Here is a 26736-nt window from a genome sequence, read left to right as displayed (position 1 = left end):
TGTCAAGACCAGCAGAGGAATCTCTCTCACTCCAGTCTACTAAATATTATATAATGTGACATAATCACAAGAGTGACATCCCATCACCTTTGCTACTCTTAATTAGAAGCAAGTCACACTTGGGGGTGGGGAGGGGCGGTTTACAAGGATGTGATACATTGGGGGTCACCATAGGGTGTGTCTACCACAATGCCTAAAAAATAATTAAGGATAGATGCTTTTATATTAAATTCATAAATTTTTTATGAAGAATTCTGCATATTCTACACAGCCAAAATATATTATTGACAGAGCTCCCCCAAAACTAGTTACCATATGAAAACATGCATATTTTAAGCAGTAACACATCTGACATCAAAGACATTTCTTTTTAACATTTATAAACTAACCTGGTAAGCATTAAATCTGTAGAAAATTTTTAAAAGTTGTTGAATTTCTTATACTATAATTAACAAAAGAAAAATGTTTTGAGAGATTTAAATATATGTGTGTGTGTGTGTGTGTGTGTGTGTGTATAATCTGAATGCCAATGAATGGACTATAAATACATTATCTTAACAAATCTTAAATGATTCTCTTAGGTTAAGAAACTTAAACATTTTTTAAAAGGAGAGAAAGAAAAAAGGAACAAAAAGAAAAATAAAAAATTAACTATTCATCTTAAGTCAATTATATCTGCAAAGACCTTATTTCCAGATAAAGTAACATTCACAGGTTCCTGGAGTTAGGAATTGAACATATCTTTTGGGGGACACAGTTCAACTAGCAACCTCTTTTCTACATTTACCTAGTGAGCTCCTCACAAAACATCAATTGTAAGTTGCATGGTCCAGTAACCAACAAGATCAGAGTTCTGTCTAAGGTGGATTTGACCACTTGCCAACGAGCAGGGTTTTTTCTAAATTTAAAATATAAGGCTTATTAGTTGGGGCAACTGGGTGGCTCAGTTGGTTGGGCATCTGACTTCAGCTCAGGTCATGATCTCGCAGTTCATGAGTTCGAGCCCTGCGTCGGGCTCTGTGCTGACTGCTCAGAGTCTGGAGCCTGCTTCAGATTCTGTGTCTCCCTCTCTCTGCTCCTCCCCCACTTACGCTCTGTCTCTCTCCTTCTCTCTCTCTCTCTCTGTGTCTCAAAAATAAATAAAGCTTAAAAAATAATGCTCATTAGTAAAGTAAAATAATACAAAAGTATATGAAGCAAAATACGAGTATCTCCTACAATCTCAGTCAAACCCCCTGAGGTGAGCACTCTTAACAGTTTAGTGTATAACCTTCCAGAATTATTTATATGTATAAACATACATATAAATATAAATGTATGCACATGTATGTAAGTATACATTTTTGTATACATTATATGTTTATAATATATATAAGTTTATGCATACATTTTAAATTCACAAAACTAAGGTCATTAATACAATGGGTAAAGGCTTGATCTCTGGAACTTGAGTCTGAATCCTTGTTTTGCTTCTAGCTGTGTAACATTGACTACCTTATTAATTTCTCTCAGTCTCTGTTTTCTTCTTTAGAAAATAAAAGATGATAAAAGTACTACCTTATACGGTGGTTTGGAAATTAAATGAGTTAATATGTGTGAAGTGCTTAAAACAGCACCTGGCACATACTAAGTGTTCAATAAGTTATTATTTAATATTGTTCTGCAGCTGTAGCTTTTTATATATAATGCTACATTGGAATGACCGTTTTTGTTAACATGGATAAAGTGGACCACATAAAATAGGAACAAAGGACAAGAACAATGAATGGAAAACAGTAACAAATATGGTAAATATTAGTCCAACTATATCAATAATCACTTTAAAAGTTAATGGTCTAACTTTTCCAAAGAAAACATCCAGATGGCTAACAGATACAGGCAAAGATGCTCAACATCACTCATCATCAGGGAAGTATAAATCAAAACCACATTGAGATACCACCTCACACTGGTCAGAGTGACTAAAATTAACTCAGGAAACAACAGGTGCTGGTGAGGTTGTGGAAAAATGGGAACCCTCTTGCACTGTTGGTGAGACTGCAAACTGGTGCAGCCGCTCTGGAAAACAGTGTGGAGGTTCCTCAAAAATTAAATATAGAATTACCCTACAACCTAGCAATAGCACTACTAGGAATTTATCTAAAGGATACAGGAGTGCTGATTCATAGGGGCACATGTACCCCAATGTTTATAGCAGTGCTATCAACAATAGCCAAATTATGAAAAGAGTCCAAATGTCCATTAATGTCCATTGATGAATGGAGAAAGAAGATGTAGTATATATATATATATATATATATATATATATATATATATCCATTGATGAATGGATAAAGAAGAGGTAGTATATATATATATATATATATATATACTACTGTACTACTATATATATATATACTACTGTACTACTATATATATATACTACTGTACTACTATATATATATATACTACTGTACTACTATATATATATATATATATATATATATATATATATATACTACTCAGCAATGAAAAAGAATGAAATCTTGCCATTTGCAACAAAGTGGATGGAACTGGAGGGTATCATGCTAAGTGAAATAAGTCAGAGAAAGACAGATATCATGTTTTCACTCATATGTGGAATTTGAGAAACTTAACAGAAGACCATGGGGGAAGAGAAGGAAAAAAAAGTAGTTACAAACAGAGAGGGAAGCAAACCATAAGAGACTCTTAAATACAAAGAACAAACAGGGTTGAAGGGGCGGAGGCGGGGGGAGGAGGAATGGGTGATGGGCATTGAGGAGGTCACTTGTTGAGATGAGCACTGGGGTGTTATATATAAGTGATAAATCACAGGAATCTATTCCCAAAGCCAAAGGCACACTGTATACACTGTATGTTTGCTAACTTGACAATAAACTCTATAAAAAAATAATAATAATAAAGTTAATGATCTAAATACACCAATTAAGAGACAGATTGTAAGGTTGTTTCAAAAAATTGTCAAGAGAATGAGAAGACAAGCCACAGACTGGGAGAAGATGTTTGCAAAAGATACATCTGTTATCCAAAATACACAAAGAACTCTGAAAACTCAACAATAACATAAAACAGCCTGATTTAAAAATGGGCCAGAGGGGCGCCTGGGTGGCTTGGTCGGTTAAGCGTCTGACTTCGGCTCAGGTCATGATCTGGCGGTTCGTGAGTTCGAGCCCCGCATGGGGCTCTGTGCTGACAGCTCAGAGCCTGGAGCCTGTTTCGGATTCGGTGTCTCCCTCTCTCTCTGCTCCTCCCCTGTTCATGCTCTGTCTCTCTCTGTCTCAAAAATAAATAAACGTTAAAAAAAAAAAATTAAAAAAAAAAAAAAAAAAGGGCCAGAGTCGCCTAGGTGGCTCAGTCAGTTAAGTGTCCAAGTCTTGATTTTGGCTCAGGTCATGGTCTCACAGTTGTAAGATGGAGCCTTGACTCAGGCTTGATCCTGGGTGTGGAGCCTGCTTAGGGTTCTCTCTCTCCCTCTCCCTCTGCCCTTCCCCCCACTCTCACTTGCACATGCGCATGCTCTCTCCTTCTCAAAAAAAGGGGGGGAGGGGCTAAAGGAGTGCCTGGCTAGCTCAGTCTGTAGAGGATGTGACTCTTGATCTCAGGGTTGTGGGCTGAAGCCCCATGTTGGTTGTAGAAATTACTTTTAAAAATAAAGACTTTAGGGGCACCTGGGTGGCTCAGTCGGTTAAGCTTCCGACTTCGGCTTAGGTCATGATCTCATGGTTTGTGAGTTCAAGCCCCAAATTGGGCCCTATACTGACAGCTCAGAGCCTAGAGCCTGCTTCAGATTCTGTGTCTCCCTCTCTCTGTGCTCCTCCTCCGCTTGCGCTCTGTCTCTCTCTCTCTCAAAACTAAATAAACGTTAAAGAAAATTTTAATAAATAAACATGAAAATAATTTTTAAATAGAAAGGCCAAAATTCAAAACACTGACAACACCAATGCTGACAAGGAAGTAGAGCAGTAGGAATGCTTCTTCACTACTGATGGGAACGCAAAATGCTACAGTCACTTTGGAAGACAGTTTGGCAGTTTCTTACAAAACTAAACATACTCTTACCATATGATCCAACAACCACACCTTTGTTATTTACATAAGTTGAAAAGTAATGTCCACACAAAAGTCTTCATACAGATGTTATAGCAGCTTTATTTATACTTGCCAAAACATGGAAGCAACCAAGATGTTTTTCCATGGGTAAATGGATAAACTGTGGTACATCCAGACAATTGACTATTATTCAGCACTAAAAAAAAAATGAGTAAATCAAACCATGAAAAGATATGTGGGAAACTTAAATACATATTACTAAGTGAGGGGCGCCTGGGTGGCTCAAGTCAGTTAAGCGTCCAATTCGTGGTTTCAGCTCAGGTCATGGATCTCACGGTTTCATGAGTGGAGCCCCACACCCGGCTCTGTGCTAACAGCACAGAGCCTGCCTGGGATTGTCTCCCTAGCTCTCTGCCCCTCCCCCACTCGATCTGTCTCTGTCTCTCTCGAAATAAATAAATAAACTTAAAAAAAATACATATTACTGAGTGAAAGAAGCCAATATGAAAAGCCAGTACTTGGTTCCAACTATATGACATTCTGGAAAAGACAAAGCTATGGAGACAGTAAAAAGACCAATTGTTGCCAGGGCTTAGGGAGAAGGGAGGCATGAATAGGTGGAACACAGGAATTTAAGGGCAGTGGAACTGTTCTGTGTGATACTGTATTATGGTGAATACATGTCAGTATACATTTGTCCAAACCAAGTGAATGTACAATACCAACAGTGAAACCTAATGTAAACTATGGACTTTGGGTGATAATGATGCATCAGTGTGGGGTCATCCATTGTAGCAAATGTACCACTCTAGTGCAGGTTGTTGATGGGGAGCTTTGGGGAGGGGGAGGGGTGTAGGGAGGGGATAAGGGGTATGTGAGAACTCTATACTTCCCACTCAATTTTACTATGACCCTAAAACTTCTCTTTATTTAAAAAAATTTTTTTAATGTTTATTTTTGAGAGAGAGAGAGAGAGAGAGAGAGACAGAGCGTGAGTGGGGGAGGGGAAGAGAGTGGGAGACACAGAATCAAAGCAGGCTCCAGGCTCTGAGCTGTCAGCCCAGAGCCTGACGCGGGGCTCAAACTCACCAACCGCAAGATCATGACCTGAGCAGAAGTCAGACACTTAACCCACTGAGCCACCCAGGCACCCCTAAAACTTCTCTTTAAAAGTCTATATAAATATATAAATAAACAACTTAAATTTTTAAAAAGACTTCCACCACTGATTGAATATATTGAAATATCACTCTTCCATCCACCCTCTCCCCTTTTTTAGCAAGATTAAGGTGGGACAAGTTGAAGTTTAGTTGATTCCTTATGCTGAAATACAATTGAAATGCGCCTTTGACACTTTTGTTCTAATTTGTACAATCTATTATCATAGATTTTATTTATAGAAAATAATATTTGTATTATATTTCATTTCTATATAGATGCAATACAATAAAAATCAAGGTGATAGCTCAATATCTACACTGAGGAGCCAAGTAACTGAAGTAAAAAATATTATGTCCAAAAATATTGATGAAATTTTGGAAAATGAAGAAAGATTGAATATCTTCACTGATAAAACCGATGATCTCCAAACAACTGTAAGTGATGTTCACCTGTCTTGATATCCAAACAGTGTCTTACGACTTGAGACAAATGGCCAAAAGGAAATACTGTGAGGAATATCAGGAATACTGTGAGATAATCCTATGTCACCAAACTATGGCTTTATCAAAAAATTATAGGGGCTCCTGGGTGGTTCAGTTGGTTAAGTGTCCGACTTCAGCTCAGGTCATGATCTCATGGTTTGTGAGTTTGAGCCCCGCGTCGGGCTCTGTGCTGACAGCTTGGAGCCTGGAGCCTGCTTCAGATTCTGTGTCTCCCTCTCTCTCTGCCCCTCCCCTGCTCATGCTCTGTCTCTCTCTGTCACTCAATAATAAATAAATGTTAACAAAAATTTAAAAAAAATTATAAGAATGCAACTAAAGTATTAATTATAAAACAATGAAAATTTAAAACCCATTAAAGTAGGAGGTACTTATTTGCATAACAGATGTATTTCTTACATTAAAAAACACACAGATTAGTCAACAAATAAATTTCAAGGGAAAAAAAAGAGGGAGAACTTACCAAAAAAATGGATTTAGAAGGTGTATCATTTCAGTGTATGGTCTTTATTTGAAATTTGATTCAAACAAACTCTAAACATGAACATTTACAACTTCATGAATAAGTAGATATTTGAATTCTGACTGGATATTAGATGACAGTAAGAAATATTATTGGTTTTTAGATGTAATAATGGTATTATGGTTATGTTTTTAAAAAGTCACTTATTAGAAATACATATTAAAATATTTTGAATGAATTTATGTAATGTCTGAGATCAGCTTCAGAATAGTTCAGGAGTGGGGGAGTAGAATGAGGTATAAATGAAACAAAATTGGCCATAAGTTGATAATTGTTAAAACTAGATGTTGAGTATATAGGGTTTCATTATACCATTCTGTCAATTTTTGTATGTGTTCAAAATTTTCTATTAGAAGATAGTTTTGGGTGCGCCTAGGGGGCACGGTCCATTAAGCGTCCGACTCTTAATGTCAGCTCAGGTCATGATCTCACAGTTCATGAGTTCGAGCCCCACATCAGGCTCTGCGTTGATGGCATGGAGCCTGCTTCTGATTCTGTGTCTCCCTCTCTCTCTGTCCCTCCCCCATTCGCACTCTCTCCCTCTCAAAAATAAATTTAAAAAAAAACATTAAAAAATTTAAAAAAGAAATTAGACTATGATTAAAGTCCCTGTGTACCTTTCCCAAGCCCATTCCCCTTCCACACCAGAACCACTATCATGAATTTGATATGAATCATTTGTATGCTTGAGTCCTGATTTGTATCTGTAGGTATATATGTATCTACATTCTTAGTTTGCATTTTTAACTTTATGTTTGTGACATTATAATGTACATATAATGAACTAAAACATAAGATTTTAGTTCAACATTATGTTTATGAACTGTATTTATTTGGACACACTTAGCTTTATCAGTTTAACTTCTGACAGCATATCATTACTATTTAAGTAAACGTAGTCGGGGGCGTCTGGGTGGCTCAGTCAAGTGGGCACTGACTCTTGATTTCAGCTCAGGTTCATAATTTCAAATTCGTGTGTTCAAGCCCCACATCCAGCTCTGCGCTGACAGTGGAGAGCCTGCTTGGGATTCTCTCTCTGCCCATCCCCCATTCTCTCTCTCTCTCTCTAAATAAAATGTAAAAAACTTAAAAATACATAAACACAGTATACTTATTTTTTCTCCTTTTAATAAACATTAATGTAGATTCTAACTTTATTATGAACAATACTGCTTTGAACAACTTATTCATATCTCTTGGTACACTTTTGCAAAACTGTTCTTTTTGTTTATTTATTTTGAGAGAGAGAGTGCACATGGGAGGGCCATAGTGTGGAGCCTGATGTGGGGCTCCAGCTCACAAGCTATGAGTCGTGACCTGAGCCAAAACCAAGTGTCAGTCACTCAACTGATTGAGTCACCTCAATCAGGTTCCCCTGCAAAACTGTTTCTAAGACAGTGATCTGTAGAGTTTTTTGGTCATGCATACTTATTTGTAATTTTACAAATTTACAAGTGCATTCTTGAGAATGCATTTAGATATATAGCTAAATTATATATTCTTCTATAATAACACTATATAATATAAAGCATATAGGAAAGTAGTAATTAAAAGAATGGGATGAAGATGAAATAAAATATTAAATAATTTGGTTTTTTAAGAAGATTAAAACTGTTTCTCTCCGATTAAGAAAAATATTAATAAGAATGTTTTTAATAGTAATTGTGATTAAAAGTCAGATCTGATTATAATCATTATATTTTTATTTCTAAATATGGCAGATGAAATACTCAAACTAGAAGAGATATATCCTCTTTGCCATGTTTTTGTTGTTTATGTTTGCCTTATTGGTATAATTTTTTTTAAGTTTATTTATTTATTTAAGTAATGAACTCACAACCCCAAGATCAAGAGTTGCACACTCTTCCTACTGAACCAACCAGCACCCCTTTATTGGTAGAATTTTTAAGCCACATGTGTACTTTTTAGCTTAGTTAAAACTAAATAATATTGCCCATAAATTCTCTTCCCCAGATGCATGTAAATTATAGGAATTGCAATACACTACAGGTAAATGGATAAAGGGGTAGGCAGGGGTCAACTCTTTGTCACTAGGGAATTTACACTTTACCCCTAAAAAACCTAAAGCATGCTCATGTATCATTTTACGTACACACTTAGGGAAGGTGTCAGCACCTATCCATATGTTGTACATTAATACATGTTCATTCCCTTCCTATTTTTTTGATTAAAATAAACAAAGAGAAGTTCTAAAATTAATTTCCTGCTTTCCAGTGGAGCATCTCATGCAACTCCCTGGGATGCTTGATCTCATTGTAGAACCCTCACTCTGCTATATGTAGAAAGAGAAATGAAATTGCTGGATCTTAAAATATGTGCATCTTTAAATTAACTAAATACTTCAAAATTCCTTAAGAAGTGTTGTGCCATTTATACTTCCATCAGTAGTATATGAGAGTTCTGTTGCCCCACATTCTTTCTAATACTTGGGATTATGAGATTATGATTTTTAACAATCTGTAAGGGAAAGAAGATAACTATTGTCTTAATTTGTGTTTTCCTAATTTTGAATGACATTGAACAATTTTTATATTTATTAACTATTAGAATTTGTTCTGTGAACTAACTGCCTGTTGATATCCTTTGCCCATTTTGCTAATGTGAATCTTTATCTTTTAAAATAATTTATAGGAAATACATAAAATACTAATGTATAATAAAGGATAAAAAATGGTATACAATTCTTAGTTGTTGATACTTAGTTGTATAAAGTGTAAATATGTTCTCCCAGTATGTGGCTTGGCTTTCAGCTTTATGTAAAATACCTTTTTTAGGAAAGAAGTCTTTAACTTTCATCTAGGCAAATATATCTATCAGTCTTGTCCTTCATGGTTTATGCTTTTCTGGGTCTTGTTTAAGAACTCCTTTGAGGCACCTGGGTGGCTCAGTGAGTATGCAACTCCTGGTTTGGGCTCAGGTCATGATCCCAGGGTCCTGGGATCAAGGCCTGCATTGGGCTTTACACGGAGTGTGGAGCCTGCTTGAGATTCTCTCTCTCCCTCTGCCCCTCTCCCCTGCTAGCGCTCTCTCCCTCCCTCTCTCAAAAAAAAAGAACTCCTTCCTTTCCCAAAGTTATAAAGATATTCTTACATTGTTTCCTAAAAGTTTTAAATTCTGCTTCTTAAACATGGATCTTTAAAACATCTGGAATTTTGTTTTTTGCATAGAGTATGATGTAGGAATCAAAATTTTATAATTTTCTGTACAAAAAATCAGTTGCCCAAACACCATTTATTGAATAGCACTCAGCCTTTCCAAGTTTGGTTTGTAATGCCAATTATATATATATTTACATATATGTATATATGTATATGTATGTACATATATGTATATGTAAATATATATATATACTCTATTCTTTTTTCTTTTTATTTAATTTATCTAAGTAATCTCCATACCCAACGTGGGGCTTGAACTCATGACCGCAAGATCAAGAGCCACATGCACTTACGAGTAGGCCAGCCAGGTGCCCCTCCCTATACATATTTAATATCTACTAATCCATTTCTTTATCCTTGGACCAGTACTATACTGTTTTAATTACTGTGGTTTTATAAGAAGTCTTAGTATCTTATAGTGAATGGTATTCTACTTTTTGAAAATTGTGTTAGCAAGTCTTGCTTTCTCTTTCAGTGAATTTTAGAATCTACATCTTGAGTTACACACACACATACACACACACACACACACACACACAATTTTAGGATGTTAGTTGGAATTACATTAATGTGGGGAGGATTGACATCTTTAAAATATTGTTTTCACATCTCTGAATGTGCTAGGTCTCCATTTTTCTAGGTCTCTTTCTGACTCTGTTTTTTGATTAATAGGAACACAGTCAATTTTTGCATACTAATGTTGTATCCTAAATCTTACTGAACTTTCATGGTAATATTATCTATGGATTTCTTTGCATTTTTACATAAAAATTTTATCATATACTAAATAATGACTATATTTTTTTCATCCTTTCCCATATATATTCATTTTTTAATTTTTTTTTGTTTAAGTAACCTCTACACCCAACATGGGGCTCAAACTCACAACCCCAACATCAAGAGTTACATGTTCCACCAAGAGCCAGGCACCCCTCTTTATTTTTGCTTGTCTTACTATGTTATCTAGGAATGCCAGTAAAATATTGACTAGAAATGGTGATACCTGAAATACTTGTACGCAATTTAAAACCCCAACATCAAGAGTTACGTGTTCCACCTAGAGCCAGGCACCCCTCTTTATTTATTTTTGCTTGCCTTACTATGTTATCTAGGAATGCCAGTAAAATATTGACTAGAAATGGTGATATCTGAAATACTTGTTCCCAATTTAAGATGAATATTTCTTTTTTTTTTTTATAATTTTTTTTTAATGTTTATTTATTTTTGAGACAGAGAGAGACAGAACATGAACAGGGGAGGGGCAGAGAGAGAGGGAGACACAGAATCCGAAACAGGCTCCAGGCTCTGAGCTATCAACACAGAGCCTGACGCGACCGTGAGATCATGACCTGAGCCGAAGTCGGACGCTTAACCGACCAAGCCACCCAGGCGCCCCTAAAATGAATATTTCTAATGCTTCCCAATTAAGTATTAAATTTACATTCAGATTTTGATAGATACTTTTTAACAACTTATAAATCTTCCTTTCTATTCTTTATTTGCTAAGAAATTTTATCATGAAAGGGGGTTGAATTGTATCAAATGCTATCTTTACATTAATTGAGATAATGATTTTTCTTCTTAAACCTGTTAATATGACAAATTTCACATTAAATGTTTGTATGTGTTGTAGGATTCACTGCTATAGTTTTACCTTTGTTGCCTCAAAAGACTGACTCTAGCCGCGTATAAAAACTTATACTATATGCTATATGCGGTTGTATTCTTAACTTTTGTCTTGTGCCTGTGGTTGGTTTAATTTCCTCATTCTTAGCCTTTCGATTATTTTAATCAAGTTGTTTTTTGTTTTGTTTTGTTTTGGTCTTTTCAAAGGACCAGGTTCTGCTTTATTTTCCATTTCAAAACTTGGTTGATTTTGAATCTTTTTGCTTCTAGTCGTTTCCAAGTGCCTGTATCCACATGTAAAGTTCTTTTCTGGACAATATTCTGAAACCCGGTTATTTCTTTGCTCCTGCTCCTTGCCCTCATGCCTCCCTCTCAATTTAAAGACAACTACTTTGAGGCCATTAGGCTTGGATAGGAAGCATATTGCACCCTTAACCTCGTCTCCACCACCGGGCAGAATCTTTTTTTTTTTTAATTGAGGTAAAACTCATATAAGGTATAATTAACATTTTTAAAGTATACAGTTCAGTGGCATTGAATACATTCACAGTATTGTATATCCAACACCTTACTAGTTTCAAAACATTTTTGTCACCCCAAAAAGAAACCTCATATCCATTAAACAATTATCCCCCAGGCCCTGGCAACCACTAATCTACTTTCTGTCTCTATGGATTTACCTATTCTGGCTATCTCATATAAATAGAAGCATACAATCCGGTCTTTTGTGGCTGGTTCTTTCACTTAGCATGTTTTCCTAGTTCATCCATGTTGTAGCATATGTCAGTAATTCATTCCTTTTTGTGGCTGAGTAATATTCCATTTTATGGATACACCCCTATTTGCTTATCTATTAGTCATCATTTGGTGGACATTTGGGTTGTTTCTGCCTTGGCTATTGTGAATAATGCTATTAACATCCATGTACAAATTTTTGTTTGAATACTTGATTTCAATTCCTTTGTGTGTATACATAGGAATGGAATTGCTATATCATATGGTAATTCTGTGTTTAACTTTTTGAGGAACTTCCAAACTATTTTCCACAGTGGTTGAACCCAGTAATGTAAGAGGGTAGCCACAAGTACCCACCAGTAATGTAAGAGGGTTCAGATTTCTCCATATCCTCTCCAACACTTGTTATTTTCCATTTTTTTAATTATAGACATCCTACTGGGTATGAACTAGCATCTCACTTTTTTAACTAGCATCTCCTTTTGATTTGCATTCCCTCAATGACTAATGATGTTGAGCATCTTTTCGCATGCTTATTGGCCATTTATAGATCTTTGATGAAAGTCTGTTCAAGTCCTTTTCCCATTTTTTTTTTTAATAGGTTTGGAGTTTTTCTGTTATCGAGGGAGGACAGAATCTTCTTAATGGGCATTTGTCATTAAAGACCTTTTCAATATTTCTATTTCTGGACCAAAAAAAACATAAGCTTATCTAATGTTTCAGTGTTCCACATTTCTTCACCCTATTCCTTTTTCATTTCTTCTTGCAAACCAGCCAGTTGGTACCTTGATAAATGCAGCCAGTAACAAGAACTCACACCATTACCATTCTGTTTTCCAACATTTTCTTCCAAAGTGAAAGACTCAATAGGCAATTTGCCTTCCAAGTTGTCACAGGCACTGGTAAAACTATCCAGTGTTTTATTCTGAAGAATATAGGTCTTTATCTTTCCAGCCTCTAGTACCAGTTTCTTCACTGCCTACCACCTGATGGTTAAGCCAATGCCACATGTTTTAGACTCTTTTAATAACATCTCATCCTACTACCAACTGCAGTATTAGAGAAACACTAACTGTTGAACTAAATAAAGGTTTATTTCTTGGTTGCATAACAATTTAAAACAGGTTTTCTGTGGGCATAATTTCACATGGCAATCCAGGAACCCAAGCTTTTTCCGTTTTGTGACTCTGCCATTGCCTGGGGCCTTAGAGTCTTTCCATTTCAGGTGGCAGTTGGTTAAACATGGAGTGGAAAAAGCATATTTGCTTATAGCCACTTCAGCCCAAAAGTGACACCATCATTTCTACTCACGACCTATTGGTAAGAATTAGTCTTACAGCTTTGCATACGTACAAGAGGCAGAGAGGGAAACAGCACAGAGTGGGGTGAAGAGCCTGATAAATGTGGTCTGTGATTGGAGAGTCTCTTGCCAGCAATAATTCTACATTATGAGAGGGGAACTAAAGTCTGCAGTGGATAGCTGGCTGTGTTTATCACATCTGCACTAAGGAAATTCTAAAGGAGGTATTTTAGGTAGTTGGAAAATTCTCTCTGAGGAGAAATCTGACTTTCAGCAAAAAATTAAAGAGCAAAGAAAGTGGTAAAAGTGTAGGTAACATAAAATGAATATTTAGTTCAGTACAAGTGGTGAGAGGTGGTTGGATTCTGTATACATTTTGAAGGTGGAACAAATTGGAGTCGCTGACAGATTGCATGTGTGGTGAGAGGGAGTTAAGGAAGACTCCAAAGTTTTGAGCCTAGTTAGCAGGAAAGATGAAAATTCAATATAGTTCCATGTTCTCCTCATGGAGCCCAGAGATTAGCCTGCTGTGCCTGTGGGCAGTGAAATCCCAAGCCCTGGATGACAGAAGCCAATGTCCTCACCCTCTCAAATCCAGACAAGCTGCACCAGAAGTGCAATTTCTCACTGTTTGCCTAAGTTTCGGCACCAGGCTGTACTCTGACTTTCTTCCCAATTCTGCTATGAATTTAAGTTTGCTTATTATATTTTATCTAGCATTTCTGAGTAGTAATAGTGGCAGGAGGGTTATGGGATTACTTAGTCTACCATACTGCCAGATCTATTAATTTATTAGATTTTGTCTTTTTTATGGGGTAAGTGGCAACATCTAAATCCCACAAAAAATATGGCAAAAAAAAGTAAGAGATTTTATTTCACTTTACTGCCTTACCTTCCAAACAAATCCCACTTTTATGCATACATGATTATATGAAGAAAAAAATGACTTCCTCTTTGAGGACAGTTGAGTAGAAGCAGCTCAATAAAACATATTTGAAGTATTTTACAGTTTTTCTCAGAATATTTTTCACACAGATACCACATAATCATTCTCACAAAAACCTCTATTTTTTGACTTGCAAAATTAGTTACCTCTCTTTTCCCCTTGATCTTTATATAAAAGACTACTGAATGTCCTTAAGAAGCTGATTTGGGGGCACCTGGGTGCCTCAGTCAGTTAAGCTTCCAACTCCTGTCAACTCAGGTCATGACCTCATGGTTCTTGACATCGAGCCCTCTCTCCTTCTCCACCCGTGCTCTGCTTGTGCTCACACCTGTGCACAAGTGCTCTCTCTCTCAAAATAAATAAGCTTTTTTAAAGGGGGGAAGAAAAAAAAAAAAGCCCATTTGGCTTTTTAACAAAAAGGCCAGTAAGCTTTCTCTCAGTCTGCCTACAGATAAATATGGGTCATGGATTTTTATTTGACAGATTAAACAGATACATTTATCTTGGCATACACTCAAAATTCCAATAAAATTATAGGTAAAGCAATAATTAGGAATTTTAATGTATAAATTACTAGGACAAAAAACAAAGGAAAAGACAACAGGTAAGAGATGGCAACAATTTGGGAAGCTAGAAAACCAATTATGAGTACTTTTTAACCTTTTTAGTAGCAAAAACCCCAAAACCTAAGTTTGTACCAGAAGACATTAAGATGCAAACTGATCCAGGCCATAGAACTTTGGAAAGAATCAGAAAGGTACATGGTACTTGTAAAAGTAGACATGCAATAGAAGTCTCAAGAGGAGACTGGGTATAAAGTCTTTAAAAGGAACATGTTACCTGCAGAGCCTCTTCCCTACATTTTAGAGCCACATCACTTCCTCTCCTTACCCCTGACAAAAGGATAATAAGTGTTATTACCTAAAGACAACAGACCAGAGAGGGTCTAAATTCAGAAACCATATGCAGTTGAGGCCAGAGTGACCAGCATATTAAAATCCGATGGATCAAGTGAAAAGTTTTATCCTGAGTATCTGTATCTTTGAATATGGTGACCATTCCCCAACCTTTCTCTGTCTTCAGAGAAATAATAGAAAGTAATGCATCCCTGAAACAAGAATGAAAAGCTATGTAAAAGCTTATTCATAGAACAAAAGAGATATTTTGGAAATTAAAACAATAGTAAAAATTTTAAATTCAGTAGAATTATCATAATATAAAGTTGAGATATTCTCTCAGAAAGGAGAGCAAAAAGAGAAAGAGGAAAGATAAGACAGCGAATCAGTCTGAGATCCAACATATGAACAACAGGAGTTTCAGACAATGAAGAAATCAAAGGAGAGAAAATTAGAGGCATACAAGAAAAATTCCTAGAACTAAATAACACGAGTTTCCAGATTGAATGAACAAAACAAGGACCATAGCAGGGCATGTATGTAATATTGAAATTGTAGAACATTAAAAAAGGAAGAGAGATTTTAAATGTTTTCAGAGAGAAAATACAAAGACTTGGCAATTAGAATAGCATCACATTTCTCAATAGCAATATACGGGTGCTAAAGAAAAATAGAGGAGTATTCTACGTTAAGCACTGTTGGGAATACAGCAGTCAATGAAACAGACCAAAATCCCTGCCTTCGCAGAGCTTACATTCTCAACACACAATAAATAAGATTTACATAATGTTAGATAAGAGATAAATACCTTGAACATGTTAATTTTTTATGATTATTTTTGAGAGAGACAGAGACAGAGTGCAAATGGGTTAGGGGCAGAGAGGGAGACACAGAATCCAAAGCAGGCTCCAGGCTCTGAACTGTCAGCACAGAGCCAGAGGCTCAAACTCACAAACCATGAGTTCATGACCTGAGCCAGTCAAGACGCTTAACTGGCTGAGCCACCTAGGCACCCCAAGAGACAAATACTTTAGAGAAAAATAATGTATCGAAGGGAAATAGGGTTTCTGGGATGGAGATGGGGGTAGCGATTTTAAATAGGGTTGTAAGGGATAGTGGCATTTAAGTAAAATCATAAAGATGAGGAAACTGGGGCTCAAAGAGTTATTAACTTGGTCACAGTCACAGAGTTAATTTAATTATTTATTAATAAATTCTATTAATTTATTAAATATTTATTAAATAATAAATATTTATTAAATATTAATTTATTAATATTAATAAAATTACAGCTGAACTCAATGAGTAAGGCACCTGGAATCTTGGTGCATCATTTTATAAAAGCTGTGCAGACTTTGTGACACTCTCTGGGATTGCTCAAAACCAAGCTAAATCTGTTCTTTTACATAGCTTTATTAGGTATTGAAGTGTGTCCATTAATCCAGATACAGAAAGAAAACATTAAATTTGTGTTTATTTTTATTTCAGGCCAAAGAGTCCCAAAAAACAAGAAAGATTCTCAGGAGGATATGGTGGAAACACTTCAGAAAGATTATAATCATCACTGTGGTAATTCTCCTCTCAATCATCATCATTCTTTTAAGTACAAATGTAATACCAACCTGACCCTGACCCTTTTTCTCCCCATCCCCAGCAGTTACCAATAAATTGTTGTGTGTAAATAGAGAGTTCTACAATCAACAATTATGAAATAGCATTCTCCAGTGGTAGGAAGACTGAAGGAAGAGGGTTTTGGAAGTTCTTCCTTGTCCTTGTAGTGTGCTTTATTAATTTTCGTACCTCTTCCATTTCTGTAATGCTGCCAGTTTTTTCCCCACTGCTCCAGCTACTTCCCCAGCCTCTCTGCCCTTTGTTAAGATTAAAAGCACAAACCCTGGAATCAGACCACTGAAGTTTAACTCTCCACCCTGCAAGATACCATCAGGTGACTTTGGACAAGTTGTTTAACCTGTGTCTGTTTCCTCATCTGTAAAAGGGAGCTAGTAATAATACCACATAGAATTATGTCTACCACATAGTAAATGCTATTTAAGTGTTAACTATTACTTAACAGGAAAAAAATGATTGCATTTTTGGCATTAAATCCCTAATATTTTCCTTCTTACTCAGAATAAAAATGACTGTGATCTCATTAATTCCCTTAGAAATAGAAGTCTTGTGGTGCCTGGGTGGCTCAATTGGTTGAGTGTCCAACTCTTGATTTTGGCTCAGGTCATAATCCCAGGGTCATGGGATCGAGCCCGACATTGGACTCTGTACTGAGCATGGAACCTGCTTAAGATTCTGTCTCTCCCTCTCTCTTTGCCCCTCCCTTGCTCTAAAATTAAATACAAATAAAAATTAATAACTCTTCATATGAGTACACAGTCCAGAAATAAACAATCACCTCTTCCACAGATTCTTTCATTTGAAATGACTACTCACACCATTGTTTTATACTAGACATTTCCTTGGGTAAAGATTTTAAAATTAGGAAGCTGTATTGTATCTCCAATAAACCTGGAGATTTCCTGTCCCATTTTACCACCCTAATAGCTTTCCCCCTACATTTCACTCAATAACCTCAAATCACTAAGATATCTAATAACCAAAACATCCAGCTTCACTTTGCAGTTGGTAACAAGGTATCATGAGTTGTTTCTTAAATGGGAACTTGAGGTCTAAAGTCAGTTTTAAAAATCACTTAGTGATCCATGGGGAAGAGTAAAAACATGGGTTCCTATCTGGTAGATAGTTCATTTTAATTCTAATGATCAAGTATCAGCACTTTAAATAGACACCAAGCTTGTTATTCCTCCAGCACAGTATCACCTTTCCATGCACAAAGTATTTTTTAAAGGATTTTAAATGTTAGAAACTTTAGAGTTTCTGTAATTTATGTCAGGAAAAAATGGGTGTTATATTGAATACGTACTCTGATATAATGCACTAAGTGCTTTGGAGGAGGAATGTCTCATTAATTTTACAATGACATAAAGAAGTAAAAACTATTAAGTATAATGTAAGGCACATAGAAAAGTGCTGTGTAAATATTTGCTCATATTATCTTTATTTTGCAGATCAGAAAATAGCCAAGTTCAATGACATGTTCAAGGTCACACACCTAGAAAGCTGAGATTTTATGAATTCAAGTCCTGGCTGTTGTATATATGAAATCTGTATCTTTAACTCAGAGTATCTTATCTGACCCCTCAATTGTGGTCCAGATAAGACACATGGAATATTTTTGCTTTTTGTAGGTTGGTAGGTTGTTGGGGGGGGGGGGGAGGAGACAGAAATTTAAAGAGAAGCATTGTGAGAATTGCCATGTATTTTGCTATTATTTTAAAAGTCTATATAATGTGTCTCCCTTACATTTCTGTAATATATTTATAAAACAATGTATTTGTTTCCTGATTGCCAGTGAATACTAGCATATGTATTGCTAGAAGACATGAACCTAAAGATCACTTAATCTACCCCCTCCCCAATTTTACATATTAGGATGCCAAGACCCAGGAGCCTAAAAATGAAGAGCATGTTGTGACAAGCTCCTCTCCACTTGCAGCACAAATAAGACACAAGCTATCACTCTGGTTCCAGGCTATTAAGTCCCACATAATGCTGGTTTTCCCAGTCTTAGAACTGTCTTAGAGCTTAAGAGTTAGGAAGAAAAGCACTCGTTTAGTAAGGAGTGTTTATCTGCTATTTATGCTACATCTGTCAGAAAATACCTGAGTAGATAGAAACAAATATTAAGGCAATCTTAAGACTTTTCATTGATTTATGCATCCAAACATTGTTGAGCTCCCACTCTGCACCAAAATAGTTCTAAAACATTACAATTTTATTGTAAGTTACCACATCAATAGAGATAACTGATGTTTGAGAAATTAGTGGCTATACACGGAAGTGTAAGAAATGGACCTAATCCCAATGGAAGCTAACATTCCAGTTGAGGCAGCAAGACTGAAAAAAATCATAAGCACATTTAAAACAACGCCTATTTAAGTGGCACATTGTGCAGCAGAGAATAAATTCAAGAAAGATAATGATCAACACCAGCTCCAGTCACTGATGGAGATTTTGTGGGTTGTAAGTGGGGCTGGTAATTGGATCTTACTAGAAATTGAATTTATCTTGGGGTGCCTGGGTGGCTCAGTCGGTTAAACCACATCTAACTCTTGATCTCAGCTCAGGCCTTAATCTCTGGGTTGTGAGTTCAAGTTTGGATTCCATGCTGGGCATGAAGCCTACTTAAAAAGGAAAAAAAAAAAAAAAAAGAATTTATCTCAATAGGTCAAAGACAGTTAAAACACTTGACTATATTACAGATTCTTTTTTAATCCTCACAACCCTGAGGTAGGGACTCTTATTTCCATTTTACAGATAAGAAAACTGGATAAGCTATGTCACTTGCCTGACTCCACTGGGCTAGTAAGAGAGAGGATTAGCAAATTAAGGCACTGCTTGCTATTTGTTTGTGTGTGTGGGGGGGGGGGGGTGCAGAAAGCAGAGTAGGCCTTTGGGAGTCTAATCGTGCACTCATTCATCAAATGGCCTGCAACAGAACTCAGCCTTTGGTTCTCTTCATTTCCCACACTCTCTAGGGTGCTTTTATTTACTCCCATGATATTGCCTTCTCCAGCAAGTAACCTCTCTTCTGAATTCCAAATCTTTTTCCAACTCTCTACTGGATACACCCACTTAGATATCAAGCAAACACCTTAAATTTTAAATCCCCAAAACTCGATATATTCTTCCTCCATTCCCCACAAAAATGCTTCCTTGACCTTATTTCTTATTTATAAAGGCTTTTACACTATTCTGTAATCCATAACCTTTTTAGCCTTTCTGCTTATCTCAAATTACTCCCCAAACTCAAGGGACTTCTACACTAAATCTGAAGGTTCATAGCCAGGCAAGCCCAGAAGAGTTACAGAAGCACAAGTGGGAAGTCCTAGCAGATGCCCAGGCAAACTGCAAAGGGCACTCATCCCATCTTGGTAGACAGCTATGTGTATCTAGTCCCCACAAGCCTGGCCACATTATACTCTTCATATTCAGACTGCCCAGCACATATAGGTATTAACATTTGATACCTCTTCCTACGTGTGATCTCCATAGCTCTTAAACACGGTCATAGCAATAAATATGAAGCTTTGGTTTTCAACTCTCAGACTCAGGGATCTTAATATAGATGCCTGGGCTCTCCCCCCTGAAGATTCTACTTAAGGCTGGGATAGGGCCTCAAAGTGTGTTTAACCTTACGATAAAGTTGAGAACTACTAACTCCAAAGCACATTCACATGCCTATCATCAAACATCCGTATCTGAGAAATAATTTTCAGTTGGAAAACTGATGCTTACACAAGTTAAATTTTATTTGTCCAACATCACAGGGCAAATGACAGAGCTGGACCTCAGAAACATTCTTTTTTTAAAGTCTATTCCATTGAATTATGTATTATACTAGAAATTGCTTTAAGTCTGCTAGACAATATCCTATACATTTTAATAAATCTGAAAAGATTATTTTAACTTATTTTAAATAAGTACATATTCTTGGGGCACCTGAGTGGCTCAGTGGTCTGACTCTTGATATAGGCTCAGGTCCTGATGTCACAGCTGTGAGATGGAGCCCCAGGTCAGGCTCTGCACTGGCAACATGAAGCCTACTTGGGATTCTTTCTCTTTCTCCCTCTGCCCCTCTCCCCCCCCAAATATTTAGGAGACTTCTAAAAAAATAAAGTTAATATTCTCATTATAGAATCATGGCAGAACCTAAAATAACAGAACCCATTATTTAACTTGGCCTGATTTTATAGAACAAAAAGGCAAATCACAAACTGGTCACAGAGGTCACAGAGATCATTTGTGAGGGAGTGAAGACCTTCTAAGCATCATACCATGACCTGCCATAATGTCAGCCTCTCTCTTGGCAGGCCAGCACTAGGAACGACTGAAATGCCTCCAAATTCTTGAGGAACACAAACATAGGAAATGGAATAGTGGAACAATAATGTTATGTTAGGTTTCCTCTGTATTCAGAGTAGGAATACCTTGGCGAACATTAGTGCAACTTTACACATCTAATTCAATTTGCCATCCTCTGAGAAATATATACAAGTCTGCATAAATAGCAGATGCCTACCAGCACTTTCAGCAGTCTCACCACATTTGACAGCAAACCCAGTAGAGGCCAGAGACTGAATATCCCCATACAGAATCTTCCTTCTCTCACTATCCTTCCTCCTGAACATCCTGGAGAAAACTGAAAATGACCCTTCTTTCTTCCATTGAATTCAGTGACTCTTCAAATTAAAAAACTATTTGACCATTTTGCATAATCTTTCAAAAGAATCCCATCATTTAAAACGGTTACATTTTAAATATGATAGTTCTTACCTTTTCAACTAAGAAAATAAGACCTGTTATTTCAAAGTATTCATCCAAGAAGGGAAAGCTTAAATTGAAAAAAAAAGAAAGAAAAACAAAAAGACAGTGCAAAAAATGCATGAGTGCTATAAGAGTTTAATTGTAAGACAAAAGCACTACATTATAAATTTGAACATAAGTAATCTTCCAGAAAAGAAAATTTAGTGCAAATTAAAACCCCACTAAAGCCCACTATAAACTTAGTATGAACTCTAAAAGTAGGCTTCCGGAAATGGAAACACTTGGTTCTAACAGAATTTGCTGGAGGAGAATAGGTTTTGAAAATGTTAAATGGTACAGAGAACATCACGTTAGTGTGAAATCAAGTCAACCAGGTACTAAAAAAAAAACAAAAACAAAACAAAGACATGCTGATAGGTCTTAATACATAAAACTAATTGACTAGTAGTAGCATGCTTTATTATATATCAATGATTGTAGAAGCAATGTACAACAAATTTCTGAGCATTTTGAAGTTTTCTTTATTGCCTTAGCTAATTTAACTACACTTGTAATAGCCAGAGCCATCTTCCAATTTTTATTTTAAACGGGTTCTACTTAGTGAGATTGGCAAGTGTCTTCTAAAAGTGTGATTAAGCCTTGTGTAATCCAAGGCCATCCATAAAACAACAAAGGGGAATTATAGAATTCCTTTTCTTAAGTATTTATTCAAAGCATCGCTTCCATGACATGTTAAATGTCGCTTTTAGGTTAGTAACATTAACAGACCTCTTAAGTTTCTTCAAATATTTTATTTTTCAGAGAAATGAGAGAGGCAGGAAAAATAACCTCGCATTTAAATCCTGAAGTGCAAACAATGTAGCCTATCCAATTACAAAATAAATTGTATACCAATTAACCTTGAAGTTTAAATGATCTTCCTATCAAGTGACTTAAGTTTCCCAAAATAGAATTCAGTAACTTCTATCATTGTTAAATGAATTAGCACCTCCCCTAATGCCTATTCTGTACTTTCTCGGAAGACTTTAAAGAATTCCTCTCCTGACAAGTAACTGATTTGGACTGTTAACAACAAAGAACACCTTGCTCTTACTTAAGATCTAATTCTTATGAAGCATCACCTTTTAAAAGCAGTACAGTAATTTTGCAAGGTCCTTTTTTCATGCCCTCAGAGCCTCCCTTCTGTCCCCCCAAATGTACAGGGCTTACTGGGGTAAATTAACACTTAGCAGTCACCCATTGCTGTCTTCCTAAATTGCATAGTCCCTTGGATACCACAGTTGTTACCTAAGGCTACTTCTATACTACAACCATTGAAAATAAGAGGCTGCTGGAAATTACTAGAGAATCTAAAAGATGCTAAGGATAGTGGGACAATATGTAACAAGCCCAACCCAAAACTACAGCAAGTCAATTTCAGTTACTAATTACCAATTCACAATGGAATGGATGAGTGACATCAGTGACAAACTAAAGTGGGGCAATATGCAGGCAATAAGGAAAGTGTATCGCCTATAGTTAATTTAAAAATCATAAAACCAACTCCCCACGTTCCCAGCCTACTGCTACTTCCACCACATCTCTTCCCCCACTTGGTACACTATTATTCATTGTCATCTCGGTGCTCGCCTTCGGCAGCACATACACTCATCATCTTGTACACTCATTAGAAGGCCAAGTCTTTCTGATTTTTTTCCCAAGCGAGACTTAAGGGATCATGATTAAAATGCTTGAGTGGCATTGTTTTATGAAACACACACCTTTGTCTTTACCCGAAATAAAAGTAAAAACAAAAAATCTTTATGAAACAGCATTATTTAACCATCTTAAAGCAACAATACCTAAAACTTTAGAGTAGCGAAGATCACTTGGAGGGGGGTGTGAAATCCAAGTTCCCAGGCAACACCTAAACAATTCTGATGGATTCCGATGTAAATGGGCTCAAGCCTCTTTGAAATGAGGATTATAACTAACCTTTCTCCAATTTTACCAGATTATAGGCAACTGACAGCAATTAGCAGGCCAGGCAGATTCAATTTGCACAATTGGATATTCATCTTGCCAGAATTATTTCAGCCATGGAGATTTTCAGGCTAGACTTCAACATGGCCAGCAGTGCAGAAAAGATAAAGAATGCACTCTCAGCTTGCCCAAAGTAGATAGTAAAAATCAGTTTTTATGAATAATTCGGAGTCATGCTTAAATGTTAGAGAGCTGATAAATTAGAAGTAAACTGCTCCCAAAGAAATTTACTCACCTAGATTTTGACATTTCAAGTTAATGTGACCCCAAGCCAAATAAAATTATACATTTCAGAAAGCCAAAATTTGCTGTGGTAGGCATTGGGTTCAGTTTTGATTTTCCCAATACCTCAACGCCATAAGGTACTTTTAAAGTACAAGATAACAATTTCAAAGAACTTTTCCAAGCAGTAAAAAACCAAACGTGCATACAGAATGCACAGGCCTTGTAACTTAGATGCTAACGTTAATGAAACCACCTTTCAAAATTACCTCAGCATGAAGGACACCTGGACAGATGTTCCACATAATGTATTCTAACTTGTGCACATCAATGAAGCAACTGCCATCCCAATGTGCAAAGAGTAATGTAGTAACAAAACCTGTAACCTTATAAAGCTCATTGAAGGTTAAGAAAGGAATAAAAGCCCAAAACCCCAAGAAGAGAGATTGTAACTCACCTGGTAGCACACACCTAGTAAACCAAAGGTATCAAAATTTGAACTAGGCCGGCAGACCAAGAAAACTCACATTACTTGAAAAGAAGGAAGATTGACAGCTCTAATCAGTCTACAAAACTGGTGGAGAATTGAAATAAAAGCTACCTAACACTGTCCATTAATAGAGATTGGTTCCGTAATAAACTAGCAAACTACGTATGAAATTTATTGGCCAAATTCTGGAAGGTATTATTCTAGAACACTATCTGGATTTTAATTTACCTGCCCCTTTATGTTCTCCCAAACCTTCCGTCACCAACCACCCCCACGCAAATAAAAAAGGCTGCTAAAAAATAAGACCCTATCACTTCTAGTCCCTTCTGAAATCCTACTAAAACCCGTTACTTTAAAGGGCGGGGGTGGGGGGTGGGAGGTGGAGAGACAACATTTAAAAACCTTGAGGACAAAGAACGGGAAAGGAGACAACAGCAACAAAATTTGGGAAATTGCAAAGCTTATGAACAAGTGGTAACAGACTCGACCAACGAGAAAACCAAATAGGCTGTCAGCAATGAGGATATCCCTCCCAGACTGTACCACAGAACCCCTGCAAAGGCTTAGCAATGGACAGCTCAGGTACCTTTAAAAACAGGTAAAAGGAGTAAGAGGATTGGTTCAAAATGTTTGACAGTTAAACCCCTAGTTCCTCTGTATTGATGAACAGAAACCCATTCCTGGCAGAAAACTGGAGTTTATCTGAAGTACATAAGAAAAGGTGGTCTTTGTACTCAACAGGCATAGCGTGAAGAAAATAAAGTACTTTACTTGTTCAGAACCCTCAGCTGTTTTCCTTCACTGGGATCCCAAACACTGGCAGCCAGTTTTTTGCGTTTTTCCACCCTTCTGGTAGGAGAGTAGACAAAGACTTCTGGTGAATCTGACCAGGTAGGGAAGGCCCAGAGGCTGCAGGGAAGGGGGGAGGGTGTGAGGGAGAGGGGGAATATCAAAGGATTCCTCAATAAAACAACAGAGCACTTAATAGTCAGATCACTTGGATCTGACTTGAATCCCAAAAGTTAAACCCTAGCCCAATCCACAACATCCAATTAGCTTTTAAATATGAGCCACAGATCACCAAACATTTGAGGAAAATGTGTAATATGAGGCAGAAGCTCAAAGCAACAGCAAAGTTATCTTGGAAACAAACCTTTAAAGTTATTAATAACCTTAGAGATTGAGAAAAAATAATGCGTCCATGTAAGAACACGTTGCTTATTTATAATGAAGGTGAGGAGGGAAGGTCTTAGAAATTAGAGCTAATTAAAACCTTAAAAAAAAAAACCTGTAACATAGAAGTTGTAAAAAATCAACATACTGCAACGGAAACCAGAGGTCCAGGGCTCACATTCAAATAAAAATTCCAGAGAAAAGGAAGATTGGGGTGGTGGTGAAGATGAGCAAAGAACCATTTCAGCAGCATTTCCCAGAACTGAAGAGCAAGTTCACACAATGCCAACACCCCATTGAGTGTGCAACAGAATGGATGAAATAATCCCATCATAAAATTTGAGAACACTGGTGAATAGAACTAAAACCTTGAGCAATTTTAGCATAAAAATACTTCATATGATCAAGAACCAAAGTGCCATTTGATTTCTTCACTAAACCTAGAATTTTTGATCTAGCAAAACTAGTGATCAGTTAAGAGGCAGAATAGACCTTTTTTGGGAAGGTCTCAGAAGCAGAAAGATGGGCTGCACAAAAATAAGCCCTGAAATTCAAGGGAAGTTAAGGATCTTAATTTGACAGCCAAAGGGAAACCCCAGAACGATGGCAAAGTCCAAACACAACAGTCCTTCAACAATTTTTAAGGGGCAAGGATTTTAAATTGGAATACATAAGAAAAACACGAAAGCTGATAAACTGGCTTACGTAAAGGGAGAGATTTTCAATTCTATGAAGTTTGGAACTAAAAGTAGTGTCTGGTACAAGAACATACTCCTCTAGGTCAAGACTTAATGCCCGAAATGGATCAGAGAATAGCACGTCAGTGGGACTCAGAATATATGGAAACAAACAGTATAAAAACCTGAACTCCGTGCAACTTTTATAAAGTCAGAAGTGGGAATAATCATCTCCCCCCCACACACACACACATACACCAAAATTAATTATTAAATTACTGGGGTAAAGAATGAAACCTGAGTACAGCTTTAATCTGTTTTCTACTAATTAAATCTGCCAGGTCAAGGGCCAGAGTGACATCTTAACACTGTAACAAAAGAATCAAAATCAGACAGCTTTATGTTAGCCAATGTAGGCAAACCTTACTTTTTAAAACCTAGTTTTAATCAGTTTTAACACCTTTTTTAAAAAGGTATTGATGTGGAATATTTACATAAAATAAGCACAGTGCTGCTTAATGATCCCAACACAAATTTTCTGACTTAGATCAAGGATTTGTGAACTTTTTCCGTGAAGGGCCAGATAATAAATGTTGCAGGCTTTTACAGTTCTGTGGTACTCAACTCCATTGTGGTGCAAAGAACAGCCATACAAAACACAGTCTAGCTGTGCTGCAATACAGTTACAAGAACAAGCTGCTGGCCCCCCACTTAGAGATCTACCATAAAAGTTTAACTTACTTTTTTAGTAGCACTAATTTTTGTTCACGAAGATGTGTCTAGTTGGGAGATCTAGTAACAGACAATTCAACTTCA

At 36.6% G+C, this 26736-nt stretch overlaps 1 protein-coding gene across 6 annotated transcripts in view; it reads left to right on the top strand.

The window, feature by feature from the left end:
* LOC102971441 (vesicle-associated membrane protein 8-like) overlaps positions 1-26736 on the top strand; it is a 47974-nt gene that overhangs the window by 15722 nt on the left and 5516 nt on the right. For 3 of the 6 annotated variants that reach the window (XM_042984307.1, XM_042984309.1, XM_042984308.1), the window contains 2 exons: positions 5508-5666; positions 16426-16506. In XM_042984307.1, the coding sequence (XP_042840241.1) occupies positions 5508-5666; positions 16426-16506 (240 nt within the window). Of the gene's footprint in view, positions 1-5507; positions 5667-16425; positions 16624-18017; positions 18215-26736 lie in introns of those variants that run through there. The other 3 variants (XM_007074772.2, XM_007074771.3, XM_007074770.3) reach the window with 3 other exon arrangements.

The sequence above is a fragment of the Panthera tigris genome, chromosome B1 (genome assembly GCF_018350195.1).
Source record: "Panthera tigris isolate Pti1 chromosome B1, P.tigris_Pti1_mat1.1, whole genome shotgun sequence".
Lineage (NCBI taxonomy): Eukaryota > Metazoa > Chordata > Mammalia > Carnivora > Felidae > Panthera > Panthera tigris.
The sequence above is the reverse complement of the archived record's forward strand: the minus strand, read 5'-3'. Positions and strand labels throughout refer to the sequence as shown.